This window comes from Pleurodeles waltl, chromosome 4_1, assembly GCF_031143425.1.
Source record: "Pleurodeles waltl isolate 20211129_DDA chromosome 4_1, aPleWal1.hap1.20221129, whole genome shotgun sequence".
NCBI classification, from domain to species: domain Eukaryota; kingdom Metazoa; phylum Chordata; class Amphibia; order Caudata; family Salamandridae; genus Pleurodeles; species Pleurodeles waltl.
In genome coordinates this window covers 82,100,777-82,121,067 of record NC_090442.1, presented here as the reverse complement: position 1 = coordinate 82,121,067, position 20,291 = coordinate 82,100,777, and the positions used below count along the sequence as shown (strand labels likewise).

Sequence of the window (20,291 nt, the reverse complement as noted above, 5' to 3'; positions counted from 1 at the left end):
GGATGTTGTGCTGCCAGTCGTTGGCCGTTTGTGGTGCCGATTTAGGGGCAAATTTACTGGAATTTGGGTCACCTTGCTGCGCTCCCCTGCGTCAAAGTGAAAGGGCAGGAATTTATTGTATCTATAGAATATGGTGCATTCCTATCCTTTCCCCTTGTACTGGTGCACAATGCCGCACAATGGGCTGGGAGGCTGCATTGTTGGCAGGATTTGTTTTGTGCAGGAAGGGGCATCTTCCTGCACATAACCAATCCCGGGAGGCATTTTCCTATTTTTATGTGAACCTCAGAATTTAGCACACATAAAAACGAGGAGAAAGAAAGATACTTCTCCTCTTGGCGCTTCCCCTGGTGAGGCATAAAGTTTTGGTGCATCCCCAGGTTTACATGGCTTTGTAAATTTGACAATGCATCAAAATGCCTCCCTTGCACAGTGATTTGCGATGCCTTACCTTACTCCATATCTATGAAGCCATTCAAAGCCACGCACAGATAGATCTGATTGAAAGGTTTCCGCTGCCTTTGCATCAATAAAGGTGAGGCAATGGCTGTGCATGCCTCTCATAAATAGGTTACTTACTCTGAAAGCCAAGAAGAATTACTGTAATTTGTTTCTATAGTTTTTCCAGTGTAAACATTATTTGACCATTTGTCTATAGTGCAGTTCACTGCTAGTTTTTTTAGAGGATTTCAGTTCATCATTATGATTATGGTCCACTACATGTGATGAGTTAAGAACTGAAGCACTTACTTTTTTTTATATAAAGCAATATGAATAGCAATATGAGCAAATCAAAATAATTCTTCTAGGTACCCCTTATGTTAGTCTGTATACACAGAAACTCGTTGGTATATGGGGTTTCTCTGTAACGTGTAATATCACTTTTTGCAATGACCTCGCCAGTAACATCTATATTTGTGAAATTACTTCCTGTGATATCATTGAGCACAGAATAAAGGAACTCTATTGATTTTTATGACTCTTCTATTGTTCTTCTTCACAAACCTGCTAAACTATGAGTATCCCTTTGCAATCTATTCAACCTCTCCTCTCTGTTTTTCCTTTTCTTGCCCTTCATTCTACTTTCACACAACTTTTTCATAACTTAATTACTTTTAATTTCCATTATTTTAATCTAACATTTTCTCTACTTTTGTTAAACGCTTTCTGGTTGTACATCTCCACCCATCTCATCCTCAGTGTAATGACATTATAATCCATCCATTACAAAAAGCCATTTTCTAAAATATTTCCACATGAGCTCTCATGACAACAACAACTTAATTCAATTTTCTTCCCATCTTCAGGTCTCCAGTGCTTCTTGGGAGAGATACTGTTGGATGCTGCAAACGTTAGGCACACAAGTACTGAAATGACAACACTGATCACCTTCTGCCAGGACAAAGAAACACACATTTCCATACCAAATCCAAGGTGAGATGTTGTATTATTTAGGAAAAGACCATTTTAGTTAATATTGCATGAAGTAATCACTCAGGAGGGATGCAAATTAGATCACTTTATTCAGTAGATACGACTCCTCAAGTACTCAACACAGGTCCCCAACATTTTAACACAACCTTCAGAACATTCCAAAATGGAAAGAGGGACAAAGGGGGAAAGGGAAGAGGAATGTACCAGTTAATTAAACATATACTTAGATATATTCTAAAGGAGCCACATAGTATATAGTTACGCAGGTGATCATAAAACTACTGCTATAAATGTATATAGGTTACTGAACTACAGAGGATATACTAAATTACAGTTAGCATATGTCAATACATCTCCTTTCCACAATTAATGAAAAATGTAGTTGTTATGCCAAGATGGCAATGTCTTGCTTCTCTCAGGTTTAGCGAACCCCTGTTGATCAGGAGTAACAGAGGATTTACATCATGAGACCGGTGAATTAAGGTGCGAGAATAGGCAACATTTTGAGAGCCTGTACGTGCTCCATATTCTGCCGTCATCTAATGTAACCACATCCCTTTGAGCTTTTATTATTCTCAACGGACTGGAAAATGTGCAGCCCTCTTTCTGGCGTGAATTAGGTAATTTAACCAAAACCCATTGCCCCACCTTCCAATGACCATCCTTAACCCCATGTTTCTGGTTGTACCTGTCCCTGTATTTCTTGTGATGCTGACGGACTTTCTCACTTTCTTCTTCCCTGAGTATCCATTTAGGTTCACTTCCTGCCTTTCAAATAATTGGGATTCAATTTAGTGCCTGGAAATCTCCCTTTTCAAGGATAGGAATGGAGAAAAACCTGTGATAGCATTGGGTGCAGTATGGTATGACCACAGCATCTTCTTATGGGATGTCTCCAATAGTTCTGTAGAATTAGTGGCAAGTTCAAATCATTCCCTAATCATTTGGTATACTCTTTCCACTAATCCATTAGCTCCTGGCAAGTGCAGAGCCCGTTCTGTGGTGGTGGATAAACATTTCCGCAATAAATTGTTTCATAGTTCCAGAAGTGAACTGCACCCCGTTATCGATTATCAAAACTCTGGGTATCCCTTCTATTACCAACATGTCAGATAGAAAAGCAATTAGATTCTGCTTAGTCATGCAGTTCACTACCTTTGTGACTATCCAGTGAGAATGATAATCAACTAAGACCAAAATGTGTTCTACCCTGATTTAAAGACCAATTATGTCTAGCCCTAGCATATCCCAGGGTTTAAGGGGATTTTTTACTGTTGAAACAGGGGTTTTGTGGGTGTGCTCAGATGTATTATTCATTGCACACCTTACACATTCTTTCATTCTTGTTTCCACCATTGTGGGGAACCAATAAGTGGTTCTGAGCTTAGACTTTGTGATGTTTCTTCCTAAATGACCTTTGTGAGCTATATCAACTAGCTTGTCCCATAACTCCTTGGGTGGTACAATTCTCTCACCTCTCATTACCATATCATTGCAGATAGCAAGTTCCATATGTACATCCTAGTAGCTTCTAAGTTACTCCTGTAGATCTTTTGTTTTAGGTGGCCATCCCTGGATTATTTTCTTTATCAATAACTTTAAGGTAACGTTCTTCCTTAACTTTTCTCTCAAATTCCTCTTTTATCTGAACTGGTATCTCCACACATAAAACCGGGTTTGAGGAATCTTGATCCTCTTCACATACCTCTGTCCTAGGCAACCTGGACAAGCAGTCAGCAGCTAAGTTATTTTTGACAGGTAGCTATTCAATACAAAAGGTTAATCCTTTTAGGCCCAACAACCATTTAGCTATTTGTGGAGTAGTGTTGTCTCTGCCTCTAGTTGAAAAGAGATATGTGGAATGGTTGTGATCTGTCCTCAAGGTAAAAGGCATTCCCCGATGAAGGAACTTGAAATTGGTCATCACCCAGTAACAGGCTAACGCTTGGCATTCTATGGTAGAATAGTTGTGTTCGGCTTCTCTTAGAGCTCTGGATGAAAATGCTATTATGTTTTCTTTCCCATTTACAACTTGTGATAGGGTAACACCTAAACCCTTACACCTTGCAACCGTTGTGAGTATTGCCTTCCTCTTACTGTCAACGTTTCCTAAATTGGGAGCGTCTGCAGCTGCTATCTTTAGCACTTCAAAGGACGCCTGACATGCATTATCCCAACTGAAAGAGTTATTTTTTTAATAGGGCCCTCATAGGTGCTATCACACTTCCGAAAGGTTCCTAACAAATTTGGTCATGAATTTCACCAAACCCAGGAAGTATTTATGTGCAGAGCAAATTATAGTTACCTTAGTGCATGAGCTATTCTTACTTGAGGTGAGGACCTGCTGAAAAAGTACATATATATTTAATGATACATATATCTATCTATATATATATATATATATATATATATATATATATATATATATATATATATTTATACATCTGTACATATGTATATATATATTATGTATATATATATATATATATATACACACATATACATATAGTAAGAAAACCATAGAAATTAAAAAAACAGAAATTCACTCAAAAAAACCATAGGACCCCATCCCTCCCCCAAAACCTAGCCCAATTTTTTTTTTTTTTGAGAGGGAGTCCGGGTGGCCACCCCTCCCCAGGATGATCTTGGCCCAGGGGACCACATTACCCCGAGGCCTGGCCTAAAACTTTAATTTTTTTATGGTGGAGCCGCATGGCCCCCTCCCTAAGACCGATCTCGGCCCCGGGAGACCCTATCCCCCAGGGCCCAACCATGTGACATGGATGCTCCCCAGGGCACCCATTCTCAATGTTGGGGACCCTGAAGTCTCCACGTCCCAGCTGGCCCCACACCTCCAGTGGGAGCCAGCGTTTCTGGCACAGAGAGGGAGATGCTAAAACAGCTCCCTCTCTATGAGAGCAATGTTCCCTCTGTCTGCCTGCATCTTCGCGGGCAGGCAAACAGAGGAAACTCCATTCCGATGAAGGGAGAGCTCTATGACAGCTCTCTCTTCATCAGACCAGAGTGATTGTTGTAGCTTGTCGGCAGCTTCAAAGCAACCCCCGTGCCACAGCAAACAGCTATATCCCGGGATGTGCACCCCAGGACATAGCAGGCTCCATGCGCGAGAGCTTCATGAGCGAGGCCCCCATCCAACATACATAGGTGGTCATTACAACCCTGGCAGTCGGTGTTAAAGCGGCGGTAAAACCGCCAACAGGCCGGCGGAAAACAAAATGGAATCACGACCGTGGCGGAAACCGACAACATAGACAGCCACTTTAACACTCCGACCGCCACGGTGGTTCAAACAAACACCGCGTCGGTAACCGCCAACAGACAGGCGGAGGACAATGTACCACCCACACTATTACAACCCGCCAATCCGCCACCTTTTCCGGGGCGGATTCACCGCGAACAAAGACACGGCGGAAACAGGACTTCGAAGGGAAAACGCTCACCTCTACACACCCCACGAGGAATCAGGACGCCATGGAACTCGAGCTCCAGATTCTGCCAGCCTTTATCTTCCTGCTCCTCTACCAGGAGCACGAACGCCGGAGGTGAAGACCACGGTGAGTACTGCACCTACGACACAGGGGAGGGGGAGGGAAAAAACAGTGACACACACACACGCAACACCCCCACCCTCACCCACTACAACACACATGCTAATACACATTGATACATTACAGTTACACCCCCCAACCCCTCCTGGAAGAATGCAAGGACAAAAGGAAATGAGTCGAATAATTGTGATATATTCAATTACATACATCAAAAATATTTATAAATATATACATTTATACTATATACAATTATATACACCAAGAACACAAGTCCAAGGGATTCCACCATCATAGTCCGTGGATCACTGGGCCCAAAAGGCATGGGAGAGGCCCACACTCAATACCCGAACAAGACGGAGAGAACACTGCAGGGGCATAAGTTAGAAATAAAACTGGCACCTCAGGGGAAGGGGAAGGGAGGGCACCTCAGCCGGTTGAAGGCACAATGCCAGATCCACGAGGGGTCTCCATGCCCACAGTTCAATTCTGGGGAGTGCAAAGCCACAATCTTTCAAGTCTCTACAGTGGGCGGTTTGCCCACTGTTCAATCCTGGGGAGTGCAAAGCCACAGTCTCACAAGTCTCTACAGTGGGTGGTTTGCCCACTGTTCAATCCTGGGAAGTGCAAAGCCACAGTCTCTCTAGTCTCTACAGTGGGTGGTTTGCCCACTGCTTTATTCTGGGGAGTGCAAAGCCACAGTCTCTCGTGGATAACAGTTATCCACTGGTTCTGGAGGGGGCTTTTGCCCAGAGTGCTTCATCCTGCCAAGGACTGAGGTAGTGGATGTCTTTCTCCACTGGTTCTGGAGGGGGCTTGGTGCCCAGAGTGCTTCATCCTGCCAAGGACAGAGATAGTGGATGTATCTCTCCCTTGGTTCTGGAGGGGGCTTTGTGCCCAGAGTGCTTCATCCTGCCCATGGCGGACTCAGTAGCATCAGAATCATTGGCGCTCACTACCCAGCGGTGCTGCTGGCGGCGGTGTCCTCGGCAGCGGTTCAGCTGGTGGCGGTGTCCTGGGCAGCGGTTCAGCTGCTGGCGGTGGTGTCCTGGGCATCGGTTCAGCTGGTGTCGGTGTCCTGGGCAGCGGTTCAGCTGCTCTCGGTATCCTGGGCAGCGGTTCAGCTGCTGGCGGTCCTGTCTTTGGCAGCGGGGCTGCTGGCGGTCGTCTCCTGGGCAGCAGGGCGGCTGCTGGCGGTCCTGTCTTTGGCAGCGGGGCTGCTGGCGGTCATCTCCTGGGCAGCGGGGCTGCTGCTGGTGGTCCTGTCTTTGGCAACGGGGCTGCTGCTGGCGGTGCTGTCTTTGGCAGTGGGGCTGCTGGCGGTCTTGTCCGCCGTGCTGATCTTCCCAGACTTGCCGGTTTTACTGTGCCTCTTCCCCACATAGGATGGTGTCGCAGCTGTCTCCACACTCCCAACTGTACCCCTGGGAGCGGCTTTGGTGGCTGATTTCTTTCCCCTCTTCCGCCGGGCACTGTCCAACTTTTTATGCTTGACAGGTGGCGGACTGTCCGTGCTGTGGCTCCTTGCCACACTGGCTGCCCTGCTGCCTGGTGCACTCCATAATCCGGTGACTACTGGCACCACTGGTCCCGCCGATGGTGTAGCTGAGGTGCTAGGTTGGGACCTGGAGAGTCGGGCGGGGTGGGGGAGGTGAGGGAAAGAGGTCAAGGCTGAACAGGAAAAGTTTCTTAGGAACACTGGGACGGGTAGCTGGAGGGGGTTTGGGAGTGGAGGAAGAGGTAGTTATTGTAGGAGGTGTATGTTTGCTGACTTTGGGGGAAGGTGCATGGGCTGGAGGCTGTCGTGAGGTGGATGGCTGTTGGGTGGGTGTGTGGCTGCGTTTGCGTACCTTGGGAGGTGGTCTCACAGACACACTGGGAGAGGACACAGGGGATGTGTGAATGGTAGTGGAGGTGGTGGCTGCACGTGAGCGGGGTGTGGTGGTGTGTGTGCTGGTGATGGACGTAGTGGCTGAGGATGTAGTGCATGCAGGTGTGAGTGGAGACGAGACAGGGAGAGAGGAGGGAGACGAGGAGGAGGGGGACAGAGTGGAGTCAGTGGATGCTGTTGTGTCTGAATGTGTGTGATGCTTGAGTGAGTGCCTGTGGGATGTGTGGTGCTTATGTTTGCCAGAGCTACCCTTGTGTGTTGAGGTGTGTGCATGCTGGCCTGATGGTGTGCTTGGGATAGGCTGAAGTACAGGGGTGTGGGTCTGGGTGGAGGAAGTTGGAGGGGGAGGCTAGAGACAGGGACAATGGCTGCCATCAGTGCTGAGGCCAGAGTCTGCCTGACCAGAGTGAATGCTCTCCAGGTATACATTGGTTTGTTGCAACTGCCTCTCAACACCCTGGATGGCATTCAAAATGGTAGACTGCCCAACAGTGAGGGACCTGAGGAGGTCAATGGCCTCCTCACTGAGGGCAGCAGGGGTGACTGGAGCAGGGCCTGAGGTGCCTGGGGCGGAGGTGATGCCCACCCTCCTGGGTGAGGGGGCACGGGGCAAATGCTGAGGGGCTGCTGGGAGGACGGTGCTGGTGGGGGGGTGGCGGCTGTACCTGTAGATGCGGGGGCACAGATGGGGCCGCCACCGCAAGGGAGTTCCCATCAGAGGAGGAGTCCGTATCACTGGTGTCAGCTCCTGTCCCTGCCGTGGAGGTCCCCTCGCCCTCCGTCCCACTGGTGAATTCGGAGTCCGTAGTCTTGCCCTCATGCTCCGGTGCCACTGCTCCTCCGCCTGATGATGCTAATGCACACAAGAATAGGGAGACCACAAAAAGGGGGGGAAGACAGAAGAAAGACATGTTGAGTGCATGCAATACCGCTACCGTCGGCGGACACGACAGACACAGAAGCCCCCTGCGCTACGCTGCGCACTTGGGGTCCACTATTCAATCCCTGGGACATGGGTTACAAGGCTATGGCCGATTTCTGCACACATGGATGTCACAGGAGCCTGACTAGGTGTAGTTGGCACTGTACACAGGTGGGGTGGGGTGCCACAGAGCCTGCCTGAAGAAGGGAACTTAACTACCAAACTCGCCCTGGCCTAGGGGAACCCACAGCCCACCTCCCCCACCCAGACACCTACAATGCACGCTGAATCAGCAGAATGAGAGTGTACTCACCCCCTTGTTGCTGCTGTGATGCCCTCACTCCAACTCCGGGTACGCCACCGCCAGGATCCTGAACATCAGGGGGGCCATGGTGCGACGTGCACCCCTCCCACATTGGGAGGCCATCCCCAGCTGGGCCTCCGCCGTCTTCTTGCTCCAGCGGCGAATGTCCTCCTATCTTTTCCGGCAGTGGGTGCTCCGTCTGTGGTAGACCCCCAGGGTCTGGACTTCCTTGGCGATGGCACGCAAGATGTCCTTCTTCTGGTGGGCGCTGACCTACAGGAATTGTACAGGGGAAAAAGAGAAGTAATTACCAACTGCACCATCACAGTCATTGGCCCGCATCCCTACCCTTGCCATGACGCACATGCACTCACCGTTGTTTCATGCACGCCTCATTCTCACCCCCCCTATCTTTCATCCACCCCACTCCACACAGGCATTGCCCATACAGCATGCTCACAGTGTACTTATCTGTTTGTCTGGAGGACCGTAGAGTAGCGTGTACTGGGGGAGGACCCCATCCACGAATTTCTCCAACTCCTCCGTGCTGAAGGCAGGGGCCCTTTCCCCAGACACACGAGCCATTGTCTCTTCCAGACTGAGGTCACAGCAGCACTTGCAGTGTAGGTCCTGTCCTGTCGAAGATCAGGTATCGAGTGATTGAACAGAGAGAAAATGGCGGTCACGTCCACGGCGGTGCGTACCGTCACCGCCGGCGTACTTGTCATTGGCTCCTGGGACCCATTGGGTCCAATGTTAACTAATGCAGAATTGCGCCGCGGTCTTCGACCACCTACCGCAACGGTGTACAATGCCAGCGCAGTTACCTCATATCCCCTTGTCCCACATTACAGGTCCGGCAGCCGCCATTTCAGGTGCCCACATGGTATTATTTTTGACTGCGTCACACATACCTAGGCCTTGCCTAAACACTCATACAGGCAAATTTCGATTTATGAATATTTTCAGAGTAAGCTGTGTTTACGTACCTCAGAGTTGGTTGACTCTGTGCTCGCTGTTCTCCTCCATAGGCACTGTCCGCTGGGGCATGTGAGGAGATGGCGGCATCCTCCGGTGTACAGACCGCTGGTGGACCTGTTGACAATGGAGGAAAGACATGTGATCATCACCTACAGGCTTGATCGTGCCACAATCCAGGAACTGTGTGCCCAATTGGAGCCAGACCTGATGTCAGCTATCCACCATCCCACAGGAATCCCCCCTCAAGTGCAGGTGCTGTCAGTACTCCATTTCCTAGCAAGTGGGACTTTTCAAACAACAGTGGCCATAGCATCAGGGATGTCCCAGTCTATGTTTTCCAACGTGTTGTCCAGAGTGTTGTCTTCCCTGCTGAAACACATGCGGAGCTACATCCTTTTACCTCAGGTGGAGGATTTGCCGACAGTGAAAGGTGATTTCTATGGCCTGGGACATATCCCCAACATCATAGATGCCATTGATGGGACACATGTGGCTTTGGTACCCCTTCCGCAGGAGTGAACAGGTGTACAGAAACCGGAAGTTACCATTCCATGAATGTGCAGATGGTGTGTTTGGCAGACCAGTACGTCTCCCATGTTAATGCAAAGTTCCCTGGCTCAGTGCATGACGCTTACATCCTGTGGAATAGCAGCATCCCTTATGTGATGGGGCAACTACAGAGGCACCGGGTGTGGCTATTAGGGGAGCACATGGACCCAAATCTGTGGGAATAGCTGTCTGGTCTGTGGATGTCCCTATGAGTTGGTGTGTGTCTAACAGTTGTCCCTCGCCATTTGCAGGTGACTCTGGTTACCCAATCCTGTCATGGCTACTTACCCCAGTGAGGAATCGCAGGACAAGGGCAGAGGAACGCTACAATGAGGCCCATGGGCGAACTAGGAGGATTATAGAGCGGACCTTTGGCCTCCTGAAAGCCAGGTTCCGGTGCCTTCATATGACAGGTGGTTCCCTATTCTACTCACCAAAGAAGGTATGCCAGATCATCGTGGCCTGCTGTTTGCTTCACAACTTGGCTTTGCGACGACAGGTGCCTTTTCTGCAGGAGGATGGTCCAGATGGAGGTGTTGTGGCAGCTGTGGAGCCTGTGGACAGTGAAGACGAGGAAGCAGAAGAAGAGGACATCGACAACAGGAACACGGTGATCATGCCATACTTCCAGTGAGACACAGGCAAGAAGACAACACTGCCTGCTACATCTAATTTAAATCTAATATCTCTCTACTGTCTGTCTTTTCACCCAGTGTATGGTCACTGAGTTGTCACTTTCCCTTACGATTTCACAGATGTGGGTTCCACTGTGTGACATCTGCTTTGTTTCCTCATGGACTAGAGCTGTGTGACATAGGTATGTTGACATTACATTTGAAAGAGCATTTTGGCACTGTAATTGCTAATACACTATTTAGAAATCACAGACAGACTCCAGATTGTTTTCTGCTTTAAGGGAGTTTATTTAAGTGCTCAATATTGGTGGGGGTTGTAAAATGGTGAGGGGTGATGGTGGAGGAATATCCATGGCAGAGTCCAGTCTGTTAGTCTCACAGGTGCATTGTCCAAAGGGGCATAGGAAGTGGAGCTGGGGCAGTTTAAGGATGGACAGGATGACAAGGTGGGACAAATGGATGACAATCAGGGTGGTGTCATTTCTTGGCGGGGTTCTTGGCATCGTTCTCTGTCTTTGTCCTGGATCTCAGGGACCGTTTGCGGGGTGGTTCTCCCTCTGCAGGTTGTGGGGTGCTGGTGTGGTGGTCCTGTGGCGGTGCCTCCTGTCCACTAGTGCCGGCGGAGGTGGTGGGCAGTTCATCGTCCAGGCTAGTGTCAGGGGCCCCTTGTTGTGCCACAGTGTCCCTCCTGGTGTTGACGAGTTCCTTCAGCACCCCTACAATGGTGCCCAGGGTGGAATTGATGGATTTGAGTTCCTTCCTGAAGCCCAAATACTGTTCTTCCTGCAGGCGCTGGGTCTCCTGAAACTTGGCCAGTACCGTTGCCATCGTCTCCTGGGAGTGGTGGTAGGCTCCCATGATGGTGGAGAGGGGCTCGTGGAGAGTGGGTTCCCTGGCCTTGTCCTCCCCCTGTCGCACAGCAGCCCTCCCAGTTACCCTGTGTTCCTGGGCCTCTGTCCCCTGAACCATGTGCCCACTGCCACTGCCCCCAGGTCCCTGTTGTTGTTGGGGTGGTGGGTTAGCCTGGGTTCCCTGTAGTGGTGGACACACTGCTGATTGACGTGTCCTGGGGACAGAGGTATGGGCCCGCTGGGTGGGTGCTGTGCTGGTGTTTCCCGAGAGGGGAAGCCCTGTAGTGGCTTGTGCCAGTGTGAGGGGAACCGACTATCCCAAGGTCCCAGATGGGCCGGGCTGGTTGTCTAGATCCAGTTGGACAGAGCTGCTGTCATCACTGTGGGCCTCTTCTGTGGGTGGAGTGGACATGTCTGGACCCTCCTGTCCGGTGACGTTGGGTAGGGGTCCTGCAGGGGTGTAAAAGCATGATTATTGCATCTGTGTGTGAGATGGTGTGCAATGGGTGGATGACCGTGTACCCCAGTGCTTGCATTTCTGTGTAGGACCTTGTGTGATGATGGTTTAGGGGGGTGTATGGGTATGTGCAGTGGCCATGCCTTGGTGATGGGTGTCCATGCTTTGGTGTTGCATGCAGGGCTTGGTGTTGGGATGGGTGGTTTGTGATATTGGGACATGTGTGAGGAGTAGGAGTGATGGGGGTGAGGGCGAGGGTGGGGGTATGTGATAGCATGCAGGTAGGGTGGGGGATGAAGTAGTGAAAGATTTGACTTACCAGAGTCCATTCCTCCAGCTACTCCTGCGAAGCCCTGAGGATGCAGAATAGCCAAGACCTGCTCCTCCCATGTTGTTAGTTGTGGGGGAGGAGGTGGGGTTCCGCCGCCAGTCCTCTGTACCGCAAGGTGGTGTCTTGAGACCACGGAACGCACTTTCCCCCGTAGGTCGTTCCACCTCTTCCTGATGTCATCCCTATTTCTTGGGTGCTGTCCCACTGTGTTGACCCTGTCCACGATTCTTCGCCATAGCTCCATCTTCCTAGCTATGGAGGTGTGCTGCATCTGTGATCCGAATAGCTGTGGCACATGTGTGTGTGTGTGTGTGCGTGTACAGTTGCGCGGCCTACACAAGTAATGGGTCCACATTTGTCCTCCACTGGGAACACAACACCAGGCCTACTCAAAGGAGACTGTGTGGCTAGTGATCAAGAAATCACCATTCACTGGCATACCAGAATTACACACAATAAGGACTGTCCATTCTGTGCTTTTTCTTTTGTAAAAGTAAAAGTACATCCATTACACACACTCTTCTCAATGCAATGCAGTAATTTACAAATATACAGAGGCTGATGAAAGTACCTTTTGATGACATTGAGTAATCAATTCTGGCCTTCCACAGGGGGTCCAGTTCAACAAACCAAAGGTCAAAACATTATATTGTACTTACATGGAATGTTTGAATAGAATCATTAATGAATGCACTTATTACTGGCAATAAAGCATATTCGTTTTGATCACCAGTGGCTGTCAATATCATTATTTCAATAACGCATTTGAAGAAAAATGTACATGCATGTTTTAATGGTTTGTGTACTCTTGATAAACTTTCAACATGGAAAACACAACTGTAAACATAGCCCCTAGGGGGTATCACATTTTGCTCTGCACAACATGTACACCTTCTTTAACATCCTTTAGATCACAGTAATTGGAGCCATAGACTGGAGGGAGATGAACTCCCAGGTGAAGAGCACAAGCTCCAGCCTGGGGAGTGCTTGAAACTTGAAAGAAACCCTGGGGTGGTCATGCTATTGTAGGCGTAGGACAGTACAATTCCTAAATGTTCATTGGGCCTTTGTGGGGAGCTGCGGTACATCTGCAGCCCCCCTGCACTCTATTTGCCTTTGTTGATTGTGTCCCATCCTTCCTGGAGTCACCATAAGGGAAAAAATGAACAAGCCCCGCAGGACATTATGGGGAGCTCCTTCAGGAGCAGTGAATATTTCATGAGCAGCTCTCCCATTGCTTTGGGAAAATCTGCTGCCTTCATCTTTGTTTTTCTGCCATAAGGCATTGCACTGTGCTGCCCTTTTCTTTTTTAGGAGTGCCCAGTCCTACCCTTGCACCCCACACTCTACTGATGTTGGGGCAGCCCAAGGAGCCTACCCCCACCCCTGGTTTCCCCCTGCATGCTCCCTTCCTACACAGCACTGCTCTGTGCTGTCATGGGAGCCAGCGGGCAGGAGCTGATGCCAGTGACAGGTTTCAACTCCCCCGATCATAGGCACAGGGAGGGGGGCAGGCCTACCATGGCTGGGGGAGTCACTCCAGGAATGCAGGGATCTAGGGATGGAGTCTTGGGACCCTCCTCCTCCCGCAGAAGGGAGTGCAATTACACCCCCTGCCATACCGGTCCATCGGGGCCGAGAGTTGGGGTCCTGGACTCCCCTCACATAAACAGGCCTAGGGGATGGGGTCCCAGGACCACTGGATGCTGGAAAGGGGGCCCCACACATGCCACCTCCCAGCTCAATTACTGGATTTCTGCTTGAGGTGACTCTTGAGCCCTTGCCTACCGTGAGGGTTTAGAAAGGCTCTGGTAGCAGAGCCCCAAACGCAGTTGGCCTCACTGGGGGGATAAAAGGTCAAATCCTATGCAGGCTTATTTATCAGGCCTCATTGGGATGCTTTACTTGATTCTGGTCTAGTTTTGCTTCTCGTGGTGAGCTCTAGCCAGATGAAGCACTCTCTTTAGGCCTTCTGGCCTCAAAGGTGTTGAATTGTGCAGGGAACTGGTTTCACTGGCTCTCTGCACCAGCCTTTTTTCTTTGATTTCCTCTAAGCCTTTCTCCTCCTTGCATAGAAGCCCAGTCTTTCCCCCAACTAGTCCTTTGAAGGATGTAAGGAGACCGGCTTCCCTAGTCCTGAAGAGAGCCCCACTGGTCCTAGGGTTAACTGAAGTCTGAGTCCTTGGTCCAGATGGCCAACAGGGGGTTCTTCCTTACAACTGTCCATTACTGACATCACTACCAGGGCCTTACCCAGCACATCGTCAAAGGGAACACCCTCTTGGGTTGGTTGCAGAGGTATGCGCTCCATTCTTTGTTTAGTGCGCTTGGGTAGGCCCATCCCTAGTACAGTGTGACAGGTGGCTGATTGATGCAGAACATTCTGCCATACCCATTTCCTCCTTAGGAGCCAAGGTAAACATTGTTAATTGCTCCCATTGTGAGGGAAGTCCTTTGTTCCTGCTGTCTGAGACTAATATAATTAATACAGCCCTGCAGTGTGACAAAAGGACTGGACTCTGATCCTGAGAGAAATATGACATTCCTCGATGACCCATATGCTGTGCATATATCTCTTTGAAACTTCAAGGAATTGATTTTTCCACACAGGTTGCACCCCAGTTCGATGTGTCTCTAGTCTCGGTAGGCCATAGGGAAGTGAAGTTGCACACTAAGGTAGCCCTTCCCATAGGTGTATAATGGAGTCACTGCAAACAAGACAGTAAACCACACTGACTTTCCCTATGAGTGTACAATATCATTTTGAGGCCTATCCCAGTTCAATATGCAATTTTGTAGAGTACCATCTGTGCCAGGCTACCTGTGCACAGTTACATGGCTAAACACAATAGGAGTTTCTCAGGCGCAGCCCTCATACATGTGCGCATGCACATGTGTTCATGTGTACTCAATCCAGGGCCCCTTTGAAGCAGCCTTATCTTAAAAGGCGGACACTGCTGGTAAACCCATTTAATATATCATGAGTTTACAGTAAGTGAATCACAGTCAAAGTAAAGGGGCAAAAACCAGGTGATCAAAAAGTGAACAATCCAGACGGATTAGATTGGCAGAACCCATTGTCCAACAAAATATAAATATCTATATATATATATGTGTGTGTGTGTGTAAAGTGTAATATATATATTTTGTTTTATAATTCAACTTTTTGAATGTGAGGAATGACCATGACTCATGAGAGGTGAAGCCTTGAGGGGGTTAAGTGCTCTTCCCCACCTTTAGCGTTGTACATTAATCTCTGCACATTTGCATGGATGGACTTCAGTGTCCACCACTTTCCCTATTGTTGCTCAGGTTGGATTAGGAATAGTAAACATTACCTCTTCAAAGCCCAACACACTCCCTACTGTTGTTTATGTTGTAGCATAAATGGTAAATCTGAGCCCCAAAAGTTCAATACTTTCCCTTCTGTTGCAGAGTTTGGAATGGCCATTGCAAATCTATGCTCTTCGCCGCTCATTTTCTTTTTCTTGAAATTGAATCTATACTTTGCCCACTCCCAGCCCCTCCCCAACATCCACACACCCACACGCGCACACATACACACTCATACGCATACGCATACCCACATCCACACATACAAACCCACACACTGCAACACACACTAACATATATTGTCGCACACATGCACTCACAACAAACATTTGCACGTACACTTATATTCAGTCATTCATGCATGCATTCCACACTACTCACACCCGCATACACGCATTCAAAAACAGACACACACCCAACATCCCCACACATGCACACAACACCCCCAACCCCTCTCTCCTGTCAGAGAACCCGACTTACCTGCTTGCTGGTGTTCCTCCAGCAGGAGACGGGATGCAGCGCTGCTGCCAACATGATACGGCAGGCAGTGATTTTCTGGCGTGGCGCTGCTGCCGTCCGCCGCCAAAACTGTAGCCGGAACTCCGCCAGTCTTTTGCCGACGGCCATAATGCGGTTGGGGGCTGGTAGCCACGGCGACAGTATGTTGGCAGCCTTCACCATGGCGGTAGGCGGCATTTACCGCCAATGTCATTATAAGGCCCTATATTTTTGCAGACAAGTTTTTTTGCACTTTACATAGAAAGTACATATATTGTGTCCATGATGTTGTTTTGGTGATATTCTGTATTATGCACTTTTGCCTGCGATATTCTGTCATACAATTAAAAGGAAGTTGTATTTTTATATGCGTCGCAACAACTATTTTTCAAGACAAAAAAATTTTCTGCCTTGTAAAATTATTTTTGTACATTTGAAAAAGGCATTTTGAGGTATCAAACACAGTGATTTTGCAAACTGCAGAGCTTACTAATGCAAATTTCTTTAGTAGATCAGGCCATATAGAGGTTCATTGAGGAAATACATATTGAAGCAGTCTCACAGTTAGCCTACTTGCATCCGTATGGAACGGGAAATATTAGTAACATGCAATCTGTAAGGCAGTGAACAGTATTTTTTCATCTTAGCTTCATTGTAATGTGGTGGTCATAACATGGAATTAGACCCTTGCACTAAGTGTGAATATGTATTAATTACTACAGTTACTCTAATGATTCATACATATTTATTATATACATTGCGTATCTGAAACAAGTACACTAATAAAACACAGAAATACCCTATATGTAACAGTTCCCCTCGTGTTTTACTCCAGAATACATAGCAAGTTCCTTTTTTACTAAAGTATACTGTAACTGATGCGACAAAATAATGATTATTGTGTCACTTGTTCCAATCCAGGATCAGTTAAAGGGAGAAAACAACTGGGGCTACATACATCAAAATAAACTGTTGTGATTTCATCTAACTGCAAGGATTTAAAACTCTGTGCTCTGGATATGGTTATGTGTGTTTGCCTATAGCATCTGTTGCTTGTAATGTGCTATTTTGTATACAATTTCAAAACCACATAATGTAGCCACAGGACAAATAAGAAGGGACTCCCGCACTACAGAGACCTCTCCTGAGGTCATCCATTCAATTACCCAGAAGACTCAGGGCCTCATTATTAGTTTGGCGGTCCCTCGACTGCATTGAAAACGGTGGCGATCCGACCGCCGTCAGGTTGGTAGTCGGACCACCGTTTTATGAGTCAAGTGGGCCTTTGAAGCCAAGACCGCTGCTGTTCCGCCATCACAGCCAGACAGCACAGACTGCCACAGTCATGAGGCTGCACAAGCAGGCTGGCAGAGCCTGTGCTTCTGCAAGACTAATTATGAGGTTGCACACTGCCATGTGACCTTGGCGATTCAACCACCACATCTCAGAAGGCGGAAACAGACAGTATGAAGGAAGACACTCACCTGTAGGCAGCCTAACTTGTACAATGCTACCATGGAGCCCATCACACATGTCCTGCCTTTTCTGATGATCCTTGAAGGTGCACAAAGCCAACACCGCTGTGGATGCCACTGACATTAAATACATACGCTTACCCATATCAGAATGCCTAATAACAAATTGTAGCGCCGTCATTCACATCATGTGGGGGGCACGTCTCGGGCACCAAGTACACGTCACATTCCATTTACAGTCATAATATACCCCCTTTGGTAGCTCACTCACACTACACAAAAACACACTGCCACACATCTCTGCCACAGGGACAGTTAAGGGTACACAACATTCACCTTCACATCACCAACAAAACACAAAAATCACTCATACAAAAATAACTCACACAGTCACATTCCACACAGACCAGGGACTGTTATCACATACAACACACATATGTATCAATGTGTCATGGAACACAAACACCACCACCATGAAATAGCCCTGCAATGGACACACACATTACAGCACAATGGAAGCACAATGGCATGCACAATACACAGAGAGACGAATAGTCAAAGAGTACTATGCACACAATACTTGCAAATTGGGATGAGGGCATCAGGAAAACTCAGGGAAGGAGGCTGCATGGGACATATATCACCTTGCAGCTGCCCATAAAACCTCATTTGCACAGGACATAGCCCTACAGGTGTGTTTAAGACAAACAGTAGTAGACACAAATCACCTGCCCATTTGTACAATATGAACTGCAAATCAACAAGCACATACAACTCTACCTGCATGGGACATAACTCTACAGAAATTAGCTGCAAGGGACACATACCTAAATAGACATGTGCTCAGTTAAAAACAAACAAAACTAGCACAACTAAACACACTCCATGTCTACACTAACAAAACTCCAGCTGGCAAACAGAATGATACATTAACCATATGAGGTGACAGGTCTAATGGTGGACAACAGAAGATGAAATACTCACCAAAACAAACACCGCACAATGCCATAACACCACCATTGCATTTACACACACATATACATACACTCAAAATATACTCTCATTTTGGTGGACATCAGCACTGCCCACACTCACCCCCGCTCACAAGGCACTGCACAACACCGGACCAGAATACCTCAACAAGCGGCTTTCCTGCTATACCCCGTGCCAACAGCTTCACTCCTCTGACCTTGCCCTCGCCACCTTACCACGCATCCACAGAACGACGGCCGGCGGCAGATCATTCTCCCACCTCGCTGCCAAGATGTGGAACACTCTTCCCATCCACCTGCGATAGACACAGGACCTACTTACCTTCAGGAGACATCTCAAGACTTGGCTTTTCGAGCAGTAGCATCCCCTCTCAGCGCCTTGAGACTATCACAGGTGAATAGTGAGCTTTGCAAATACTTTGACTGATTGATTGAAAGTTACACACTGCAAACAACAGCACATGGTGCTGCAAGCAAGCACAAACACACACAACTGTAGGCACAAAACACGAGTTAATCAGGAACAACACTAAGGTAGAAAAGGAATTGCAGGACAAATCTATGCCCAAGGAAACAAACTGGTTGGGTTTATTCAACTGGAAATATGCAGTGGTGGGCGGGTGCTAGGCTGGTTAACGCCAAATATATTTGCCGTTAACCAGCCTAGCATCATTTCTTGAAGCAATAGCACCCAAAAATGACTCCTGTCTTAGTAAAGACCGGAGTCAGGCCCACCACCCCAATGGCAATGTCCAGGGGACCAGTGTCCCGTGGGCATGGCCATTAGACCCAGTGCCATGCAGGGGGGCCCATGTAAGGGACCCTCAATGGCACAGAAAAAAATAATAATAATACTTCAGTTACCTACACTTACCCAGGATGGGGTCCCCTGTCGTGTAGTGTCCCTCTGGTGTGGGTGCGGGTGTTCCTGGGACGTGGGGTTGGCACCTGTGGGCCCATATCATTGTGTTTGGCCATGGAAATGGGTCCACAGGTATCTTTACCCCTAGTCCGACCCAGGCATTAAATAATTGCGCTAAGCAGGCTAAGTGCCATTATTTAGGTCCGCCTCCCACCCACATGGTGCACGGTGGATAAATATGGCGCTACGGGCTTAAAGTCATTTTTGGACGGGAATGCGTACCTTGCATATCATTGAAGTAAGGTGGGTTCATGCATCCAAACAAATGACGCTAACTCCAATATTTTGACATTAGAGGTATCTAGCATCAAAATAAAATATGGAGTTAAGTTTGCGCCGTTTTAGCATATAAAAAAAAATGACACTACAAAGGTGCAATCAGAGTATAAATAGCCCCTGAATTAGCAAGAATTTGTAGGAGGACCCCAACATATTGCCCAATGGGACGTTACATCTCCATCCCCATCATTGTCATACAAACCCAGATGTCTGTTTGTGTCTGTATGCCTGTACCCAAACACATGTGTCTAAAACAAAACTGCTAGTCATTCGATAATGCATGCCAATGGTAAGGGCACTTACCTTAACCTTTACACATGTGCAGTGCATTTTTGCACATAATGCGACATCAAGCTCAAAGATATTCACATTGTGGTTCTTAACTCTAGGCTTACCTGTCATGTCCCTCATTGCAACTGCAGTAGTACATGCCCAATGACACGCAAAGACGCATGAGAAAATGTGTCAGTCAATAAATAATTGTGATATACTCTTGTATATGGCACAACAATAAATGTACCCCCATTGCAAATGTACTATTCCACCAACAGTTTGCCATACAGAGATAGGTGAGGGAATACAGACATCATCCCATCAAAGTAGGTAGACCATGCTTGAAACTGCAGCTCACAAATGTTTTCGAAAGAGAAAGGGACACATGCTGACATGTAGGTACAAGGAATGTTGGCAACAGTGATGACACATTGTCCATGTCAAATGACATTCCAACCTTACCAAAGGAAAGTAGTGATCTATAGCTGCACACATAGAACAATTCGAGCCACTTCACATGTACAGACTGCAGTGAGGCACCAGCAAACATCATACACTGAGAAAACAAGCTTCTGGGTGGTAGATGCCAACATACACA

General features: G+C 47.9%; 1 protein-coding gene across 2 annotated transcripts in view; it reads left to right on the top strand.

Moving 5' to 3' along the window:
- LOC138288428 (glycine N-acyltransferase-like protein 3) overlaps positions 1-20,291 on the top strand; it is a 165,276-nt gene that overhangs the window by 121,683 nt on the left and 23,302 nt on the right. For both annotated transcript variants that reach the window (XM_069229979.1, XM_069229978.1), the window contains one exon: positions 1,308-1,434. In XM_069229979.1, coding sequence (XP_069086080.1) covers positions 1,308-1,434 — 127 coding nt within the window. The remainder of the gene's footprint in view (positions 1-1,307; positions 1,435-20,291) is intronic.